The following is a 20,117-nucleotide window of genomic DNA, read 5'->3' on the forward strand; positions in this document are numbered from 1 at the left end:
ATTAGTTTGCATTCACTCCGTGTTTCCGTTTATGCACCATAAAAAAGATCATGGATTTAGTTGGCATGAAGCACTTCACAATATTAACATGTTAAAAGGCAAGTGTTTCCTTTCTACAACAGGCTTGTCCTCCACTTTCATACGCCATCATGACAACACCATCACCTTTCTGAAAAGGTCTGACATTTCATCTCCACTCACATGTCTGGAAGTCACCCGCATGTTGTTTACACCACTCTTTCTACCAGCTCAGTGCTTTTCATATGAAGTAGCAGCAGAACGAAGTGTTCCTTTTTCTTTTTCTTTTTCTTTTTTTTGCGAATTAATCCAGCTTGAATATGGATGTAATGAGATTGAACACATACAGTAAGGTTGGTTCACTGGGTCAAACTATAAAAAAATTCTAACTTTAAATTGATAAATATCAATAATGCATTGCAAGTGAAAAGAAAAATGAATTTCTTTTTTGTCTTTCTGCATTTTTTTGCTATGTCACCAGTATAATTGCCATGAACTGCAGTTTACTAAAGGCTGTGTTTTCTGTCACAAAGAAATAACATTTTGTCGGGAACTAACAATTTTATAACTTGATGGTTATTTAGGCCAAAATTCCCATTGGCTTTAAATGAGCATGGGGAGCTGCAGTGGTTTGAATGATCACAAAAATCTGAATAAACTCATTAATTAATGGTGCAGTGAAGCAACACTGTCAGTGAAGCACTATTAATGCAATTAGAATTGTCAGCCCTAGAAAATGTCACAATAACCAACTGCATTATTGTGACACAACTCTAGTCCAAGTAGATGATGTTTTTTTGTTAAAAATTTGGTATACCACAAAATACCATCACCATGTAGTACGGTGGCAGCTGGCCTATAGATCACTCTGTATTGTGTTGTCATTGTGAACATACTATATGCATTCACGGATTCCTAGAAACACAGCCGTGTGTTTGTCCACATGTGACTTGAGTCACCCTTGTGGCTTTGAGCCCCCGCTTCAATGTAGGCCAGATCATTGCAGTGACATGTTATCAGTGACACGCTATCGGTAACACTTGGCCACAGCCACACATATGACTTGTGTGTCAGAGCTCAAGTGTCTCAGTGGCAAAACTATTGGCCATGTGCCAGTTATCACCTCTGGAAAAGGCAAAGATTTTTAATGAGTACAGAAGATAGAAGAAGATAGAAAGAGAGCACTTGGTGCCACGTAGATGCATACATATAATGTTTTGGAGTCTTGACTGCACTGTTGACCATACTGGTTGTAATATTAAGTCGTATTTCATCCATGGTACTCTGGTGGAAGTATTGATCTAGGGATCTAATTTATTAGTCAACTATACAAGGGAAAAAAATGAGATGAACCCACTAGTCTAAAACTAACTCAGATTTCAAGTTAAATTTGACAACCGTTTAATGTCAATGACTCTCTGAACAAAGGCATTCGAAACCATTAGTCATATTCTTCTATAAGAATCATGCCGCTTAACTATTCAGCTCCTCACATTGTGCATTATGAAAATTGCACGTTATCCTTCAAACTGACAAAAATCACACCCCTCTCCATCTGAAAGAGAAACACCAAGGCGTTCCCAGGTCAGTTGGTAGATGTAATCTCTCCACCGTGCCCTGGGTCTACCCTGGGCCTCCTCGCAGTCGGACACACCTGGCTGAAATACAGCCTCGACAGGAGCCAGTTAAGGTATAGTAAGGTCTGGTCGAGTAGTCGCGCACATCCTTAAGTTTATCATATAATTATGAGTCAGTAATAGGTGATGCTGTGTTTTCTTTCTTTTGGGGTGGGGACATCATTGGTTAATTCTTTTGTAACATGATGTGCTTGTGATGTTTTTTCAGCTGCGTTTATGATAATTATGGGATTAAACAGACTTAATAAAAAGCCATGATGAATACCACCATAACTGAAACCACAACACTGTTTGGCCTTTTGCACTTTTGACTAAGATTTTGCATTTTTAAGACTTATTTTAAATAGTGGCGACTAAGTGGTCATCCAGGCAGGTTTCTTACGAGGAACTTACTTCTGACAACATTTGGATCACGTCTCTCTCTCTCTCTCTCTCTCTCTAGACACTTAATAATCTGGTTTCAACTAACTGCCGTCCTTTGGTGAACAACAAGTCATTTTGTTCATAGATTTGAGGGTGTTTAGATGTGATGATAGATGTTTCATCCAGTAACGTGTCAAGTAGTTGTCAAAAGTGACTGCCTGCTGCTTTTGTTTGTTATTGTCATGGGATTAAAGTGATTTAAAGAAAGGCCAGAATGAATACCTGTCATGGTCCTGGGCCATGTGGGCCCAGTATTCTTAGTTCCTTGTATTTTTGTATTTCGTTCCTTATTTAGGCCATGTTTTCTGAGTTGCCCTGTTGTGTTGTTCCCTAAGTGTTTTCCCTTCATGGCTTTTACCCCCTGTGTGCCCCTCTGTGTATCTGTGAGCCCTCGTCTCTCCTTATGTTTTATTCCATGTTTCCCCAGCCCGTTATGTCTGTTTTCCCCGTGCTCTCTCTCCTCCTGTCTGAACCTCTGTGCCTGTACATGTCATGTTCAGTTCACCCCGCCCTGTCTCGTTATGATTATCAGTATCACCTGTGTTCCCCGTGTGTGCCCACTTTCCTCGTTTACCCTCTGTGTATTTCTGTCTGAGTCCCCCTCTGTTCGGCGTCGCGTTCTCCCTCATGCCGTGTGTGGTTCTCCCCGTGTCTTCCGGTATATATTACTTTAGCTTTTCCCAGTTTAGTGTAGTTTTGCATTGCTTTTGTATCATCGTTATTGTTTATCACCTGTCAGCAATAAAGCTGCATTTTGAGTTTATCCCCCGTGTCTGTGAGTTTGCAATTTGGGTCCTCATCCTGCCTGCCACACAGCCGAGCCATGACAATACCACAGTAACTGAAAATCTCAGCCATATAGCCGAAACTAAACCACATTTGGCCTTTTATATGAGCAGTGGAGACAGACAACAAGTACAGGGAAATACAGCAAGGCAACGAAATACAGTGACTGTCTGGCTGGCATTTGCCCTAAACACTCACCTGATGGCCCAGAAATGTACAGTACATGCAGATTTTGGTCATCCTATGCTTTGAAGATGTTTATAAGACTATGTTAAATCTAGGACCTCATCAACTACTGACTTTGCTTTTGGGACACTCTTTATAGCACTTCTGGAGTAGCCACTGAATATCCAGGCCAAAATGTCCACGTCTATTTTGCCATGAATTTTACTGGGATTGTTTATGAATCCCAGTAAATTTAAAAAGGCAAAAATAAAAATATTAGACATTAAGTCTGCGCAAACTGCATCACTTGGACTATAAGCGAGCCACTTTAGGAAAACAGGCAGTTTCTAGTACTAAAAGGCTGGTCCCTTGTTTATAAATTCAATATATTTATATGTAGCACAGTTCACTGTATTTTTGTGTGTATAAATGATAGATGGATGCTTCAACCAATAACCTGCTAATAATTTACTGAGGCTGACTGCCTGTGAACATCTTTCTACTCAGGAAGGCAACATGTTTTTTCCACTTTGGCGCTGTTGGTATGGAATTGTTGAACTTATTTTAGCCAGCTGATGGTAATAAATTAGTTTTTTTGTTTGTTTTTTAAGTGCTTGCCCTTTTCTGTAATGAAACGTGGTTTTTAAAAGTCCAAGTTTCTGTTGATTTTTATAATCAGCAATGACAACTTATTAATATCGACACAGCTTAAATTGACAGAATACATTCTGAGGATTGTTTGGGGTTTTTTTTTTCTGCTGGTACTCGCTGATTTGTTATAAAATGTACTGGCAAGTACTACTGGGCAGATTACAATTTGTGACCGCACCCTTCATACTAACAGTCTCCACACACTAAGAGGCACGCTCATATTCTTCAGGTTGCAAACACACCCCGTGCACAGAGCCTTTGTGACTGTGGCAACAGAGAAATGTTTAGGTGTGTTTGGGTGCTGTTTTACCAAGTTGGTTCCAGGTGGAGCATGTGTGTTCTGTAATCTTCCGACTATTGTCCTCACATCAAAATTGAGCCCTGGCACGAGGTAAAGCTATGCAGTGACACAAGGTTGCCTGGTTAATTATCTACCTGCCTGAGTTACTGAATGACATGAGTGCTTTTTGAAATGGAGGGTTTGAAAATGGCCTAAAACAGATGAGATTTTCCAAGGGAACGTTAGGCCTTCTTGGACATGCCACTTTAGTGCTTTCTCTTGCATGCTCTGTTGCTGAGGTGGAGGGAGTGGGATCATCATGGTGCCTGCAGTACAGACAGCAGCACCACATCATTAGGAACAATATCCTCAACTCTCTTTCTCAATCAGAACATTTCATGTCATGCAAAGAGACATTTTGGCAGCTACCACCTTGACCCTGTGATTTGCTCCCTCGAGGAGTGATGACGTAAGTTGCTGTCAAACGTATGAAAAGCCTGACACAAACACATAACACAGTATGTCAGGCATTCATTCATTACATTCTGCTGAAGGACTCCAACTATTATTTAACATGTTATGCTGGTCAGTGCATTTTGTTTCTGTTTTGCTGAAATTGCTTGACATTGATGGCTCTCAACACTTCTTAAAAGAGCACAATGAAATGTATTTGCTGTAGAATGAAAGCAATTTCCACCAAAGATAAGGAAATAATAACTCCCGAATAAGGACATGCTTTCCAACACTCTGTTTTTCTTGTGTTTCTTTTCATTTGGATTCATTATTTAGTGCTAGCGTTTTTCTCACACACTCAAACTTACAGCGCAGCATTCAGGAGCATAGTATGACCAATATGAAGATATAATTGGCAGCAATGTAAGACAACTACCTTGATAGAAACCAGTATGACAATCCTGTATGAAAGTCAGTGTGGAGTGACTCCCACATTAGAGTGAACTCTTTTTTTTTTTTTTTTTTTTTTTTAAACTATTCTCGTCTCGGGGGCATGAAGTACTACTGCTTAGTACAAAGATACTGGTGTCTAAAAGATGAGCATGATGTGACCTTTAGCATCTGTGTCTTTATGCTCTGACCACAGCAATATTGAATGCTGAAAGTAAACTATTGTATCTGAAAAATTGACACATAAATCACAAGACTCAACCACTTGCTGCTCCTTTGAGCATTTGCATTTAGTTGAACTATGTGTTCATTTTCTGTTTAATTTAGCTTTCATTCGCCTTTTGGTTAGGTTTGGGCAACCAAAATTACTTCAGGAACTGACTGAGGTTTGGGTTAAAACATGCATGTTCACAACATTAACACTGGTTACTGAAAGAAATATTTGGGACAAAACAGCAATATTTCATGTCGCGTTATTAAGAATGGACTTTTTTCTTTTCTTTCTGGACTGTTTTTTTGGTAAAATACATGCCTCTTAACAGACCTATTAAACTTTAGTACTTGGATGACACTTTTCTCTAAAATCCTGCTTATCCTTGTCAGAGTTAGGGTAGCTAGAGCTTATCTCCGCTACCATAGGTCGAGAGGTTCAGGGTACACCCTGGACAAACACAGAGAGAGAAACCATCCACACTCACACCTATGGGCAATTTAGAATAACCAGTTAACCTTACCCCACTAATTGCATGTCTTTGAACTGTAAACTCCACGCAGACGGTGGAGTCAAACTTGGGACTTACCACACCTCTGTCCTGCCCTAGCATTAAAAAAAACGAAGCATAAAAACACCATATCAAAAGCAATCAGTATGCAGAACCGTTTACCTATAGCAGATATAAAATTTGATCCAATTTCTTTTGTTGAATCTATGAAAAATGCCAAAGACTGTCTGTCTGCCAACAAGGTAACTCCTAAAAACTCTTGGCTAAAAATTTGGCATATTTCAATGAACCATTTGACAAAATTGGACAAGTGGAGGACAAATTAAGTTAATAAACAGTATCTGGAAGTCTTTAAAAAAAGCAAAGAAAAATGTATCTACTGTTCAACGAAGCCTCATCAGAAATGGGCTCAGTGGAAATGTGGCTCCCAAGAACAGATTTATAAGCAAAGGAAACGTAGGCTGTATTATGACAAATAACATAAGAATTATGCTGAAAGTCAGTGGCAACGGGTATTATGAAATGATGAATCAAAATTTCAAAATTTTGGTTGAAACCATTGTCAACAGAAGGTCAGAAGAGAGGTACAATAGTGAGTGCCTACTGCCATTTGTAAAAGAAAGTTAAATTGATGGAATTATTAATGAATTACGAATGCAGAATAATACAGGCAGACTTAGATCCACCGTGTAATTCCATCTGGAAAGTGTCTGATTGGCAATGGCTTCATTTTTTTTGCATCACTATCATCCCTAATAAATTATCAGTGCAGTAAAAGCATACCTGGATAACAGAAAAAAACACACACACAATAGAACACTAGTTCATGGATTGGCCTCCCCAAACCTCGGAATTCAACATTATTGAAGCAGTCTGGCATAATCTTTACAGAAAGTGAAATAAAAGGCAGCCAACAATCCCAAGAAGAACTTTGAATCTCCTTCAAGAATCCTGGAGAGAAGTTCCTGAAAAAAACCTAAAGAAATTACAATAAAGTTTGCCTAAGAGAGTTTGGTAGCTATACCAAATATTAATCTCTTTGAGCTCCTTAAATTGCTCCAACTCTGTTTTTGCTTAATATTGTATTTTCATGTATGTTTGCAGATAATTCAATAAGTCACTGCACCTATTTCCCATTCTCCTAGCAAAATATAAATAAATAAATAAGGGGCGGTTCAATACTTTTGCTCAACACTGTGTACAGGGATGAAGCACTGTGTCCAGCATGTCTACAGGGGCACTCAAAGCCTAGAAGCTGGACACGTCCTCACACAACAACCCTGCTGTCAGTCAAGCCGGCCCATTACGTTGGGCATGACATTTAAAGTTGGGCGAAGAAGATGGACAAAGTGCCCTTACCTCCTCCGTTTGAGCCCTGCAGTTGAGCCCCTGTGCAGCATTCGCGGATGAGTGTGTTTGTGTGTGTGACTTTGGTCAGACTTGGTCTGGCATAAGGACAGCTGTCACATTTCCAACCTGTCACATGCGACACAGAGGAGATGCCAGAGGCCAGGGCATCGGGGAGCACAAGGACGGACACAAGGAAAAGCGCGTTTGTGTATGCATTTATGTCTGAAAGAGTAACGAGCATGGAAGATGTGTAGTTGTGGCCACGTGAAAGAGCTTGACTTGGAGGCACCCTCTAACCTTGATGTCCACACAAATGTACGTGCTCTTCACCCTCTTTCTTAAAACTAGTCCTTGAGCTCTTGAGTCATATTCTCTGAGGGCACGTAGTAAATACTGGGCACAACGTAGAACTGCAACTGCTGCAGGATGCCCTCCCTGTCTTGCAGTCCTCAGAGTGAGGCCATTTCAGTGCTCATTACTTACTGATGAAGAAGCCTCTTCATTAAGGTTCTGCCTGTGGCTTGTGGAGGAAAGGCTTTTTTTGTTTCTTCTCAACTAACTCTTTACATAAGCAAGCAGCAGCTGCCCTCAAGTGTATTTGGTTAAAAGGGAGAAACATTAATGGCCATTTGGGGCCTTTTATTTCATTACAGAGGGAAATGCTCTTCTGTTTTAATTTAAGTAATGGTTTCAAGGCAAGCAGGTTAAAAGGTCAACTTTTGTTCTCATTGGGATAGTTTTGAGAGAAGAAAGGAGTTTTTAAATTACCACTGCACTGCAAGCACATCCCTTCTGTGTATTCCATAACCAAAACCAGCTGTCAAGTAAATCATTTGTATTGCCTCTCTACGCTTTAATTTACTTTAAACACCCCACTTAAGAACAAACTTTTTTTCCCCAGAAAATTGCATCATGAAATTTGAGTTCAAGTTCAAGCTTTAGATAAACATCTTTGTCTCTCTCTCCGTACTCTTGAAATTTTTTTTATATCTTTTAATACTCAGGAGTCTGGGTACTTGAATCTACAGCTCATGGGACTTCAGGGATCATGAAAGTGGAGATTAAAAAAAGAAAAAATTAGGTTACACTGTTGTCGGTTTGCAATACTTGGACAGTTCTAAGAGTCAAAAATAGCATCTTCCCCACAAGCAGCATTCACTCACAAAGACAGCAAGATCTGACATCTTTTTTCTCTAAGTTATCCAAATGTTTAACCTCTCAGTCAGCCGCAATTTAGTTTAAGTTGCACGATTAATCAATTGGTTCTTAACTCTCACCGATTGCCAGGCAGTGAGTAGAGTAGAGTAGAGTAGAAGTCTATCGAATTTGTGGATTCCTTCACTAAAAACATATTTGATGACTTATGATGATAACATCCATACTAAATTAAGATTGTCTAGATTATGACATGAAGACATTTGCTTTGGCTTGATTGATTTCACTTGGTTTGGATTCATTTAGTCTTGTCTGTTGCAGAGGAGAACTCTGCAACTAGGGGTTTTTGAGCTTGTTCCATTGCTTAAAATTCTGGGATTTGGGGAGTTTTGCTAGGTCAATGCTTTAGTGCTCTTTTTGATGTTAGCCAGCTTCCTTGTGAGCTGTGTTTTATGCTTCGGTGGGGTAAAGTATCCGTTGCAATGATGATCAATCTTATCCACTTCACCTATAACGGGGCGCACTCATAGCAGTGTTTTTACTGCATATATAAGTTTTTGTCTCCAAATCTCCCAAAAGACAGGTTTTATCCAACCACAAAGGAAAACCCACTTCCCCATTCCAGTGTTTTTACAAAAAGACCTTTTCCTTATTTAGTTAATGATGTATCCAATTTTTTGAAATGAAAGTAAAACACACTTTTACTTAGAAGACCCTTGGACTTTACCATATGTATCCTAATCATTCTTACTATTGGTTGTCAGCCTCCAAAGCCCAGTATTTGGCCAGGAGAGGACCTATGTAAGATGTAATGTGGCAACAAAAAAAACCATGGCTTGTCAATAAAGTTCATCAACCTGTGGTGATGAGATTCACCAATCTCTCAACTTCATGTCATTGTTTACTGGTGCAACAATGACACGAAGTTGAGAGCAAGTTGTTCAACTCTCAGCTACGAGACAAACCCCAGGTTAGGAAGCAGTTGTCCACTACATGATAATGGGAAACAAGTAAATCTCTATACATGGTAGAGGCATATGTGATTCTGATATTCGGGCCTTTGTCAAGACTTAAAAACGGCGTCACATAGCTACTAGGAAGCATTGAGACTCTTAGTCTTGGAGGAAAAGTTTAAACTTGGATCAGACTTGGATGACACTACTTACTTTTCAGTTTTACAAACAAAAGTGAGGTTGTAAAATAATCACGCAAAAGTTTGATGTGCAGTTATACTTACCTAAACAAGACAAAACAACTATTTTTATCTGTGTAGTCCAGTTCTTTTGCACAGCACATTAATTTAGAATGGCAATAGCTAAAAGTTAAAGGGTCTGCCTTTAGTTTGTTTGTTTCACTGATGCAATATGACTTGTGACAGCTCCTCGCTGTCTTCTGGGACGAGATCAGTCTGATTCATTCCGCAAAAAGGCTCTCCCTTCAACGGCGCCCTTGGTCTGACCGAATCGAGGGATGGTCCACTGCAGCCCATGCAGAGCTGGCCCATGCTCCCCTCCTAGCCCTCTCCACCTTCCTGTTGGTTCTCATCCGTCTGTTTACTCTCTCCCAGTCCGAAGGAAGCATCCATTAAATCACCTTTAAAGATGAGAACGGGACTTGACAGCTACAAACTGGAGCAAAACAATCTTTTCCCAAACCCCACGCCCACCCCAGCCCCACATCTCCACGCCTGTTCCTATCTGTCCCATATTGTCAGCGGCAGAAGCCGCGAGCGCTGCTGAGAGACAGAGAGCAGCTCTTGTTTACTGATGCACACTATATTGATGTGAGCTGATTCCATCAGGCAACACGTTTGGATGCCACACACCCTGTCGTCTTTCTCTGCCTCCTTTCGACGTTTTATGTCTTTACCCCCTAATGTATCTGCTGCGACAACACACTGCGTGACAGTCAGTGTAGCTTAAGCCATTGTAGTGACCAATAAATACATGTGTTACTATATAAATGTACTGCAGAGTAAAGAGCTGCATTAATAGCCCTTTTTATTTTATTTGCCTTTTCTTTGCCTTTTGGTCCTCTGACATTTTTCTTACTCTCGAGGCTGTAATTATTTATTATTGATTTTATTGTTTTTGATTAATTCGATTGTTTTTTTTTTCTTTAATTAAGCAAATGATTAAAAATCATTCGATTACATGGTGAGAAATTAATTCCACTCCACTTAAGGAGAAAATGTTCAGTGAAGGAGTTTATTTTTCTCAAACCAGAGGTCATTTTTGGTTTTGTTATTAGCACACCAAAGCGTGCGTGATTATTTAATAAGCTTGATTACATTAGAGGCTGCTTTGCTGCAAACTGGTTGCACTGCGCCTCTGTCCATCATGTATGGTGGTTAGATTTCCTCTCACCACGGCGGGCAGCGATTATAACAAATGGATGAGTTCAAACCATCTGTAAGACATTTGATTAACGCTGCTGAGCCTTCATGGAGAGAGATAGGGAGTCGAGAATGGTGTTTGATGTGGAATTGCACTAATGACAGTGCTCGGGAAGTAGCCATGCTCTAGGAAAAACATCACAGAATGAGAAATTAGAACCTCAGAGAGATGGATGAGGTTTGCAGCGAGCAGCTCCGGGTGGCCTCTGCATCCATCTCACACATGATTTGATTGGTGCTCCCAGTCATCAGCTCAGCCTCATGGTGCAGCTGTTGAAGTTAATGTGGCATGAAACAAAACAGATGTTTCTTCTGGTGTCTTCCCTCCTCGCCTTTCCATCTACTTTGATATTTTTGAGGCTTGTGCAATTGTTGTGAAATGTATCATCCAAAACAGGGAACTGTTTGCTTCTCAATCTGAACTCTTTCGAACCTCTTATCAAATCCGTCACTTGCTTCCTTTTGGAAATTTGACACTGCACATGTTATAAATAACTCAAGTGGTTTGAGGTAGATGTAGTGTTATTTTCTGTTTAGCTACTTGTATGTGTACATGCGATGCAACAAAAGCGACAAGGTTATCGTATGAACGGTGGCAGATGTATTGATTAAAATGGAAGTGTGTCTGCTATTAGAGTGACGAGAGCTTCCTGTAAAGAAAAGGCGTAGGAGTCTGCAGATATGCTAGCAGGTGTTCAAGGCTATACTCACGCACAAAAGCACAAGCTAACATTTCCATCATATCCTAAGAAATCATTTCATCCATTGTTGGATGTGCTATATATGTATTAAAAAAACAGGTAAATTGGGGAAATTATGGCCATTTTTCAATTATATACGTGCCTCATAGTTGTGGTAAACTTGCCAGATAAAGTTTCCATTGGACTTTATTTTTATTTTATCTTTTTATTTATTTGTGGCAAGTTCCACTCAAGACTTTTTGACAGCTGTGGCAAGGTTCTCCTCATTGTTAAAGCGGCATCTCATCTCATTGTTCCACACACGTTTTACCGGTCCAACTCCTGGTAGTTGGCAGGTACCAGGTAGTTATATTGTGATTGTGGCCTGTCTGATGCTATCAGGTGCCAGTAAAAACAAGAGAAATATATACGGTATATATTAAGACAAGAAGAGTTTTATAAACTCTTGCCAAATCAAATATTAAAAGAAATATAATTATCTTTAGGTGTACCCCCCACTTTTTTAAACACATGTTTAAACAAATATCAGTCACATTGGCAACTTCTTTGACACCTTTTGCTTCAATTTATTTGGAACTGAATGCTGACATTTGACATTTTTGTTCTTTAAGTTTTGAGCAGTGTTTGTGGTACAGTGAAGCTCGTTGTCCTGTTCGGGGAGACGAGCCATCAGGGCATGCGTTTATCAGAGGTGGCCATGCTTGACCAGAAACAATGATTGGGTTGGTGATATCATTACCATGAATTTAGGTAACATGTTAAGGGAAGCAAACGTCTCACGGTTTTTTCTCCATAGAGGAATATTTGGATAAGTCCAAAGTTGTGCTAACACCAGGTGGTTTTTGTTCATTTGGGTTGTCTTTATTTCCGTTTGCTCCTCCTGCTGCAAAAAATAATTAATTTCTTCTTTAACATTGTTGATGTTGTACTTTTTCTTTTAAAAGTACATAGCAACTGGAGAATAATGATTTGGTTAGCCATCTTTGATTGATGAGAACCTCGACCAGTTTACCATCTGAATTCGAGACTATGGCACAAGTTTCATTTAATCTCTGACTGACTTTAATGATCTGATTAGTTCATGTGTTTTAATAACTCTGAATGCCTTCATAGTCCATATTTTATTTTTTTATTTATTGTTTGTTTATTTACTAAACCAATCTGGCTTCTTCTATCTAAGGACACAGCACTGGACCCTGGAGAAGATGTGGCCCTTCTCTCAGTGAGCTTTGAGGATGCTGAGGCAACCCAAGTCTTTCCTAAACTGTACCTGTCCCCCAGCATCGAACAGTAAGTGACACTTACCATGTATGGCCATATATAATGTGTGTTCATAGTGATGGCAAGATCAGGAGGGGAAATTAAAAAACATTTACCTTAATTTCACTCTAAAAATCAACTTTCTCAACAAACAATCGACCAAAAACAACTCTTGCCACTGACTTATGTGTTTCTAGTGCTTCCAGTGGAGACTTTAAAGTAAAAAGTTTTTCAGTAACTAACTTTTAAAAGCAGCGCACAGCTAAAGGTGATGTGGCCCAGCTCTGCAGATGCAGGAGATAATCTCTGGATTCGAGTCAGTGTGCTGTGAATCTAGCGACTTATTATGTCACTGTGAATAGTCATACATCCCAGTGTCTGGACTCATCAGACGCTTTTTCAAAAACAATAAGAGAAGAACTAAAAAAAAATGAGATTGATGACACACGGAGTCTGAGCTGAGGGATGACTGGATGTCTGCAGACATCTGGAGTGTTAACTGTGCGAGTGTGTGTGTGCATGTGTGTGTGTGTGTGCGCCTGCGCTCGAATGTTTTCTGAGTCTGTGGGCACTGTGTGGGTATCGCTGCAGTGGGCTTCTTTGTTTAACTTTTTTTTTGTCTTGCTAGATTCAGTGTATGTGTTTGTGTGCATTTGTCACTTTCTATTTGGGTGTGTGTGTTTGTGCAGATGCGTGTTTGTGTGTGTGTTTGGATGCATGCATGCATGTATGTGGGTCTTCATATCTCAAATATATGTCTGTTTTCATGTATTTGAGTGCCCGGGCTTTGCTCAGAACACAATCTCTGTGTAAGTGTGGATGTAGATCTGTGTGTGTGTGTGTGTGCGCGTGTGTGTGAATGAGAGAGAGAGAGAGAGCGAGCCAGGTATGGGCCCATTCTGACCTCAGGGCCCCACAGTCTGGGTTTCCGTGCTCAGAATAATCTCGAGCTGATGTTTATTTACAAGCACACGCCCCGTCGCACCAGGTTAAGAGGCCTCTGCTCCCTCCCCCATCACCACCGCCGCCACCACCACCCGTTCTCGCTCTTGCCCTTTCTTTCTTTTCCTCTCTCTCTCTCTCTCTCTCTCTGTCTCTCGTTCTCTTGTCTCAACATGTTTTTTTTTCCACTCTCATCTGTGGCTTCTCTGTCTTGTTCTGCCCTTTAGTTTCTTTATCTGCTATTATTAAATTGTACCTTTCCTTTTGGTGCTTTAAAGATCTTGGAAAGAAAAGCAACTGGACTTGTGTCAGTTTCTTGAAGGCCTCTCACCATCTGAGAAGCTTCTAAGACCAAATGGTGGAGAGTCCCAGGTATTTAAGCCCTAGTGGGAGTTGTCTCTTAATAGGGCTGCTGACCCATTATTGTTCATGTGCCTCATCACACGAGCCAAGGTATGGGTCATTAACAGCAGAGGTTTCAGGTGAAACCATTGTCAGACCTTGCCGCACCCTATCATGTGAGCCATTGAGATCAACTGACATGAGATGTGAGTGGGCGTTAAGGCACCTGTGAAGGGATCTCAAAACTGGATTGGAGATGGCAGACAGTCAGTGTCATAAGTAGGGATGGGTATCGTTTAGGTTTTATCCGATACCGGTGCCAAATCGGTACTTTTGAAACGGTGCCGGTGCTCAAACGGTGCTCAAACCGGTGCTTAAAGAATGGAGAACACAAAATTGGTCCAAAAACCTCTCATGTTCAGCTGTTTTTTGTAAAAAGATAACAATGTTAGCCTTTTCTGCAGCTATGGGGCATATATGGTATCACTCTTGGCTGGAAGCAGTGCTTAAACAATGTAAAAAACACAAACTTTGTCCAAAAACCTCTCATGTTTAGCTGTTTCCCTCTTTTTCTTTGGTCATTTTAGCCTTTTTGGCCAGGGTGAAGGGAGTATCTGCCATCAAACAAGAGGACAGCCGCATGTAGCTATGATGATGTTTGCTAGTTCACCTTACATGCATTAATTTAATAACGTGGTTAGCCTACTCAACGTAAATTATACACGAACAACATTAAGCTACTCACGCAGAAAAGAACGGCTGCTGCTGCCATCATCATCCGTCATCATTTCTGCTACACTGGCAGGGCTAGGGGCCAGGACTCTCCTCTTCGTGTTTTTGGGGGATGTTGCATAACAGGCAACCCACCCGCAGTAGATGTGCTCGGTGTGAGGTCTCACAGCAAGCTATCAAATACGGCGCATTTCTGGGCTTTTAAAAAAAACGCTATGCGTCGCCAGCTGTTTCATCGGATTCTTGGTGTTACCTCCTTTGACAGTATCACAGTATCAGCTTAAAGCACTTGTTGCAGGCTGCTGAGTTTGCATATTTTGCTGTGAAGTACAGCCAGACTTTTGACCGCTTCGCCCTGGACATTTTTAATCTGTAGCTCTGCTCTAAAAGAGCGTACGTACCTGGGCCCGCCTACTATCCTCGGAAACGTGATGGGTGATTGGCTAGAAGTGTATCACAGCTCAGGGAAAAAAAGCACCGAAATAAAGCACCGAAATGTGCGCTGCTTTTCGGTCTGGTTACTACCGTTTATGTCAGAACCAGTGCCATCATGGCACCGGACACCGGTACCCATCCCTAGTCATAAGCTGCTCCCTCTGTTCAAGGATTCCATGTTCACAGTGGACATAGATGGCTTCTTTCACTCCTCTTTCCCGATTATTCCAAGTTTGTGTTTGAGAGTGGTGAGAGTCAAAGAGATAAATGTGTGCGTGTTGGCTTGGGGTAAACTTCAAAGTGGAGGCTTCTACTTCTTGGGTTTTGATTTTGACCCAGGTGTCATCCACATATCTGTACCAGTGGCTAGGTGCTGTCCCTTCAAAAGACCCAAGAGCCTTACTTTGCACTTCCACCAAGTAAAGATTGGCTACAGTGGGTGACACTGGGGAGCCCGTGGCACATCCATGTTTTTGTCTGTAGAAACCCTTGTTTTATTTGAATTATGTAGCGGTAAGGCAGATCAGAACAGTGTGCAGATCCGATCGAGGGTAAGACTGGTTCTGTTTTATAAGGAGCTGTCTTGCTGTAGTTGTTTTCTGACAGTCTCCACTGCCTCAGTTGTAGGTATGCAAGCGAAGAATGAAACCACATGAAAGGACACGATTGTTTCATTTAGATCCAGTGTAAGCTTCTGGACCTTGTTGGTGAAGTCAGTGGAGTTTTTGATGTGATGGGGTGTGTTCCCCACAACGTCCTTAGATTGCCATGACTGGATGACTGAGAACCTACACAGACATACTTTTAGTGCTTTCAATTTCACTTTTACACATTCTCCTTCTCATGCTAGAAGACTGCTTTTCTTTCACTTTGTAACTCAGTCACTAAAGACAATACATGTTGACACTCCGTTTTCCAGTATGCTAAAAAGAGCAGCGCACAACCAAAGGTGTCCTTTGCTGTGCTCCTTTTGTCATATCGGCTGCATAGTCATAACTTACTGATCACATTACATACAATGACTCAGGTACTTGATCATATTACATACAATGACTCTGGTACAAATACAATGAACTCAGCACGTGAAATGTAACTCTATAGAGTTACATTTCGTTACATTTAGTTTACATTTAGTTACATTTAGAGTTACATACAGTTACGCCCTCAAAGACGTCAATATTTTATAATAATAATTATTAATAATAATAATGATTGTAGTGTATGTATGTTTTTTTCTGAACCCCTCCCTAGTTCAAGCTGGAGGAAACTGTCCTACAAATTAAATGGGGTACCAAGATTCATCTCTATATGGTGACTAGTTGAAATATTTACTTGAAATAAAACGTGTGCATTTGTATACAGAAACTACGTGATCGATGGGGATTCTTGAACCTTTGCCATTTTTATAAATGTGTTTACACTGTAACAATCGCTCAATCATAAAGTACAGACTTTACACGTACATTTTAACAACCACAACAGGGTTTAACTTTTAAACATTGGCCACCTTTGCCATTCTGCACCATTAACTGAGGGTAAAAGACAGAGTGCTGTGGATGGCAGAAGGAGGAGAATATTTCAGAACATTTCATTCAAAGAACCGCGATTGACATAACTGCTGTGGCCATTAATAGCCTTGAGGAAAAGTATTGCCTTGCCTTTTCAGTCATGTCCATCCTCATTTCTGTATTTACAATTAAAAGCCCCTTATTAACTATTGATGTTAATGTTAAGGATTAAATTGTGGGACCTAAAAAATGCTATTTAGGCTTATGATTTGTAGGTTGGTAGATGAAAGTTTACAAATGACTAAAAACGTATGTATAGCAATCAGTGTAAATAGCTGTCGATATTATGAGCTGTACTACATTCACAATGGGCAAATTGAAACTGTTAGAAATTAAATATGTTTTCTTTGAAATTCTCAATTGTAACTGTACCAATTTAGATGCAGACGTAGCAAAAAACACCCATAGTGTATTTATTTTAAAGCAGAAATGTTGCATGTATACTTGAATAAACTGTTGGGCCACCATATGTCATACAAAGGGCTTCAGTGCACTTTGGCATTGATTATCTAATCTTTTACTCCACAGGAGGGGTGAACACCATTGTTCCAAAGATGTTTCCTCATTTTATTGTTTTGGTGATGGAAAACACTGTCTTTAGCCCTAAAACTCCCACAGTTGTTCAGTTGAGTCGAGATTTGGTGACTTTGAAGGCCACAGCATGTGATTCATGTAACTTTTTCCTTATCATAAAAAGATATTGTCACTGTGGAAGAGACCACTGGCATCAGGATAGAAATGTTTTACTGGATAAAGGTGATTACTCTGAATTCTGGTTATTTTTTTTAATGTACCACTAGTCTGTATGCAAGCAATAATAGAGAGAGCAACATCTTTGCAAAGAAAGAACTACCCTAACCTTGATGAAGTACTCTTTCATAGTGGTTGATTAATGATTTTATACAGTCGATGAAGCACTGAACAGATACGCAAGTCTTTTTAATTCCTCTGTGTTCCTGACCAGATTCAATCACCTTGTTTTTAAAAGGATTTTTGTTTTGATTGACACTCCTCTACACAGAAAATCCACTTGGTTGAAGAGGCTTTCATCAGGAGTGCTGTTGTGTTGTTCAAATCGTTTCTGTTGCATATGTCTGCCTGTTTATGATCAAGCCCTGCGTGTGAGAGAAAAACTGACCTTTCCGCTCCCTCCAGACCAGACTGAAGCTGTTGCAGTGCTGTTGGAGGCTCTCCTCCTCTGCCAGTTGCATGAGGAGAGCAGACAGGAGGTGGCTAAAGGCAGAAGGATGGGAAGCATAAAGTGGGGAGTTCTGGCACAGGGGGGATGGAGAAGGGCTGTTGTCGGCACAACAGTAGGGTGGTAGATAAAGATGCTATAAAACAAACCCTGCTTGCGAGATAAAATGCCGAGGCTTAACAGTACCGCATAAAGCCAAACTCTCATTTATCATCCCTCTTCCACAACTTAATGCTGCCTCTTTGTCTTGAGATATTTGCACATATGCATATCAAGGCCATCCATGAATATGCTCTGCTACATGGTTTTGTGCACCTTTTTTGTCAGCTGTGTGGGAGTGTGTTAATTCATGACCCAGGGCGAAAATGTCTTCTTCACCGTTGTTTGAAGACAACCAACTGTACGTGTGTACGAGTTTGTGTATCAGTGCATTTGTGTTGCACTCATCCTGGATGCTACTTAATTTAGCATGCAGATGTGTGAGAGCCAGCCTATTTGCTGTACGTGTTATTATGCAGATCTGTTACCCTTGTTAGTTTCTCTCCATGTCCTCTCTGACCCTTGTTAGTCTTTGGTCATGTGTAGCTGCCCATTATCTCTGCATCTGCTCCAGTGAAGAGGAAAAATCATTGTGCCCGCACATTTCTGTGGTTTTCTAGGAAGCATTTGATGGACAGCAACGTTCAAGAGGTTCTGCATTAATCCAAGCTGCCACAAATGTTCGCGATATCTTATAATGCCAAGATAAAATTCACATCAAAGCCGATTTGGAAATTGTTTAAATCAGTCCTAATTTTATCAAATGGTGAATGTAGCAGCTGACAAGTACACAGACTGGCTCAGCTTCAGTGTTGGTACAGGGTGTCATATCAACTACATCAATTCAGTGTCAAAATGTTCCAGGCTTCTTTATGTCTGCAGTCTTTCTGTCATTCTATCTTTTAATCATCTCATGAATTTTATGTCTCTGTGCTGGCGACAGCTGTGGCCGGAGGCATTCTGTTATCAGGTCGTGCCTTTGTCAGTCTTTCTCATCTTTTTGAACCCAGTATATCTCTTGAACAGCTGGAGGAAAATTTCTTTAAATTTGAAGGCATTCACTCAATGATGAGCTGATTAAAATCTGGTAGTCAGAGATATTGTGATCTCATATCGGTCCCTAAGTCGTGAAGAGATCCCAAATATCCATTTGTTGTTCAAAGGTCTCTTAGACCTCACATTCATCACCTTTTCATAAATGCTTTTGAACATCTTGTGGGAATTTCTTCAAATCTGCCGCACTCAGTTGGATTTATAGAAAATTAGGAAGTCAGAGGTCTTGAAGAGACCTTGAGGGGTTGTCTTAAAACTAAACTTTCACTTATCCTCCAGAACCTGGTGGTCAAATGTCACTAGGACTTGATTTCCATCCCAGTCTCATAAAATGGTATCAGGAATATTTTGCAGGAATTTCAGTACCCCAGGATGAACTAATTATATTTCTCAGTTCAGAGGTAAATGCGACCTCATTTGAATCTTTTTTGCCATTTAAATTTTAACCTATTGATATTTTAAAAAATCATGCTATTCTGTCAGAATCATATTTCATAATTTTATCTTATAGTAAATTCTAGTTCTCAAAAGAAAAACAAATACAGCCACTGTTGCCTAGAACAACTGAGGGAGTCATTTTGACCCCAAAAGAATTAATGTTAATGTTGCAACCTGTATTGTTCACACCCATTTCGACATAAGGCTGCTTTAACATGAGCCAGAGCTAGCTAGATGTGATTGATAGATACATATAGAGAGGACTGTACTTAGAAAAGAGGAATAATTACTGCAGGGCTGAAGGGGTCGCAGATGTTGAGCCCGTTGAGAGAGGGGGAGAACCAGGCTGTGCAGAGCAGCGGGGGAACCATAGCTGAACTGAGCAGACAGTTCAGTGTTTTGAGAAATAATCCAAGGAAATAGAGTAAAAGTAATAGATAGATATGATAGACATGATAGATGTTCACTGATCAGTCTGTTTCATTGTGAGGTTCTGGTTTTAAACAGTCTTTGTTATAATTAATGCTTTAAAAAAAAACATTTCCAAAATGTTGTTACAGTACAATAATTTAATTATTTAGATGTATTAACTACTGTCTTGTTTGTTGTACCCTTTTTTTAAAAAGTAGATTCTTCAATATATTACCTTTCGAGACTGTATTGAAATAATCTATATCGTTTGTAAAACTAAATAAATTCTCTTAAGTATAATCTTAAATGCTTATTTTCGTCAAATCTTTCCTCAATTAGAATTAATGGAATTATCAACATCTTCAAGAAATGACTTCTTTACCGTGAATGCGACTGTTGCAGGATGGCAGCAAAGTGATCCTCTTGGCAGTTTTGAAATGTGGGCCATTCACCATGCTAATTCACATTGTGAATACAGTAAGCCAAGAAACTTCCCAGCCTGTGATCTCACTT

General features: G+C 40.1%; 1 protein-coding gene across 1 annotated transcript in view; it reads left to right on the plus strand.

The window, feature by feature from the left end:
- The window catches only part of babam2 (BRISC and BRCA1 A complex member 2), a 123,071-nt gene that overhangs the window by 75,635 nt on the left and 27,319 nt on the right, over positions 1–20,117 (plus strand). Inside the window, exon 7 of the mRNA XM_086275533.1 lies at positions 12,367–12,476. Within this exon, the coding sequence (XP_086131659.1) occupies positions 12,367–12,476 (110 nt within the window). The remainder of the gene's footprint in view (positions 1–12,366; positions 12,477–20,117) is intronic.

The sequence above is a fragment of the Aulonocara sp. 'chitande type north' Nkhata Bay genome, linkage group LG19 (assembly GCF_057382095.1).
Source record: "Aulonocara sp. 'chitande type north' Nkhata Bay isolate Kocher_YH1m ecotype deep benthic linkage group LG19, A_spYH_male_GT1.1, whole genome shotgun sequence".
Classification (NCBI taxonomy): domain Eukaryota; kingdom Metazoa; phylum Chordata; class Actinopteri; order Cichliformes; family Cichlidae; genus Aulonocara; species Aulonocara sp. 'chitande type north' Nkhata Bay.